Below are 2,844 nucleotides of genomic sequence, written 5' to 3' on the forward strand. Positions count from 1 at the left end.
GTTTTTGTTTATATAATATATTATTTATTTATATAATTATAAGGAGAATAATAAAATTATAGAGATTTATAATATGCAAAAAAAAAAAAAAAAAAAAAAAATAAAGAACAGGCAATTAACATTTTAAAATAGACAGCCAAAAAATTTATGGCTACCTATACCATTCCATATTTTTAAAATATATCTCTTTATTTTTATTTTTCTGTTGTGAAGAAATATATAAAAAAATATAATATACATATATATATATATATATATATAATATGTTTGTTTTATAATAATTATTCATTATAATAAATAATCATCTCTTTAATCGTCATATTTATATATTTTTTTAAAATATTCAGTTTTTCAATTAATTTCCCCGTTATAGCAATTTTATCATCCTATTACTTTAAAATTCACCTGACCTGTTCATAATTTATTTTTTTAATTTTTAATCAATAGACAGGAAAATATATATATATATATATATATATATGTATATAATAAAAATAATTAAATAAATATAATAATTAAACCTATAGACATATTAATACATTTATACAATTACGTTAACAAATTGTTGCAACAGAATAATTTATTTTTTTTTTAAAATGGCCAATTCAATCTACGATAAATCTAATAGTTCCAAAAGTGCTTTTTCTATAAAGTCAGACGACAAGAAATTGTCCAAGGATACCACTCTCATTACGGAGAGAAGTGTTAATGGGATAATTACAGAAAATATGCCACCGGTTAAAGAAAAACAATTAAATGAAGTACTTTATAATGTTAGTTATAATGATTCATGTAAATATAACTTTCCAAATAATAATATAGCTGAATCGTTTATGGATGCGAGAGATACAAACAATTATGAAAACTTTATATTAAAAAAAGGATTATCTGAAAATGAACATTTGTATAGTACCCCAAATAATAATAATAATAATAATAATAATAATAATAATAATAATAATAATAGTAATAACAATATTAATAATATGGATAATATAAATAATATTAATCCTCATCATAATAATAATTATTTTAATGTGTACACATTAGATAATAAAATGTTCATGAAAAAAAGTAAAAGCAATATGAATGACCCCAATAGTAATATTACATATAATATGATTAATAACGATGGTATATGGAATATGAAAGAGTATCCTTCTAATATAGAAAACTATGATTATGTAGATATTCCCAATCTTCCATATCAAACGAATAATCAATTATATAGTGCAAACAATATTGTACCTCCTTTATATGGAAGAAATTATAAAATACAAGAAAATGGTGATTCAATAAATGGATATAATACAAATGAATATTTAAAACATGGTACTCACTTAGGTAGAATTAAACCATTTAATGCTTTGGGTGCATGTCAATTACAATCTTTATGTACTCCATCTTATACTAATAGTAATAATAATAATAATAATAATAATAATAATAGTAATAGTAATAATAATATGCCGTTTGATCATTTTGAAAATAAGACACTAAATATGTCATATATATTAAATGATCAAAATAAAGAATATATATATCCATATTTAAATAAAGGAATGAATGAAATAACTAATGATTATAATAGGATGAGTACGAATAAATTTATATCACCAAATTATGAGTACCTTATGACAAATCCCAGATCTCCATATTATATGCTTAATAATATAAATGATAAGAAATTAGATATATTTAAAAAAATTACATTATCCATAGGAACATATTTAGATGATATGATAAATATCATGATTGCTATGTTAGAAACATCATATAAATCTATTCAAACTAATAGAAATAAAAATAAAGTTAACTTGTATGATTTATATCCTTTTTATAATCCTGATCAAAGTTATACAAGAAATGAAAGACCTACATTAAAAACAGGTAGTGCATTTCTTGACAAGGTTAATTCTACACTAGACGCTACACTGTTAGAAAAACATAAAAATCTTCCGAAAATTTTAGGTAGGATTCTAATTCCTAAAACTCAGAAAACGGGAAGTATAGTTATGGATAAAATAAATAAAATCTTAGATGGATTACTGGATGAACCTATATCTTATCATCAGTATGATTATTTTAGTGATAAATTCGAAGAGGAAGGAAAAATAAAAGAAGCAATATGATATAATATCATAAAAGGAAATAAAAACATATATATAAATATAAATATATATATATATATATATATATATATATATATATATATATAAATATATATATTTGTATATATAATGTATCTATGTATGTATTATTATTATTATTTTATTTTATTTTATTTTATTTTTTTTTTTTTTACAACATATTAATAAGTAATACATTAAATGATAAAAACTATATATCATAATAATTTTCCAGGTTTTATTTGGTTTTCAAAAAAAAAGAAAAAAGAAAAAAAATGTACATGATAAATATTTATTTTTTACACATTTCTATATATATATATATAATATATATATAGAATTTTATGCATTATAGTTACATTATATACTGTATGCTTTATGGACTATGGCTGTTCAATAAATAATTTGCCTTTTTGTTATTTATAATTTAATAAATGTACATAAATAATATACATATATATTTCATTTTACTTTTTTATTACACCTTTGTATATTAAAAGGAATTAATGAACTATCATTGGCATGTACATACTTTTATTTTAAAACTGAATAATATTATTAAAATTTTGAATTAATACATTTTAATTTTAAAAAAATAATAGAAAGAACAGATAAAAAATATAATACATATATAAATAAATAAATAAATAAATAAATATATATATATATATATATATATATATATATATTTTAAATAACACCATTAACATGATTT

The 2,844-nt window shown here is 18.9% G+C and overlaps 1 protein-coding gene across 1 annotated transcript; it reads left to right on the forward strand.

Annotated features, from left to right (window-relative positions):
• Nucleotides 1–596: 596 nt before the first annotated feature.
• On the forward strand, nt 597–2,132 carry PRSY57_1340500 (hypothetical protein; the record flags this gene model as incomplete). The annotated part of the gene is made up of 1 exon (XM_012909329.2): nt 597–2,132. The coding sequence occupies one exon, from the start codon at nt 597–599 to the stop codon at nt 2,130–2,132; it is 1,536 nt and encodes a 511-aa protein (XP_012764783.2).
• Nucleotides 2,133–2,844: the final 712 nt, after the last annotated feature.

This window comes from Plasmodium reichenowi, chromosome 13 (genome assembly GCF_001601855.1).
Source record: "Plasmodium reichenowi strain SY57 chromosome 13, whole genome shotgun sequence".
In the NCBI taxonomy this organism is placed as follows: Eukaryota; Apicomplexa; class Aconoidasida; order Haemosporida; family Plasmodiidae; genus Plasmodium; species Plasmodium reichenowi.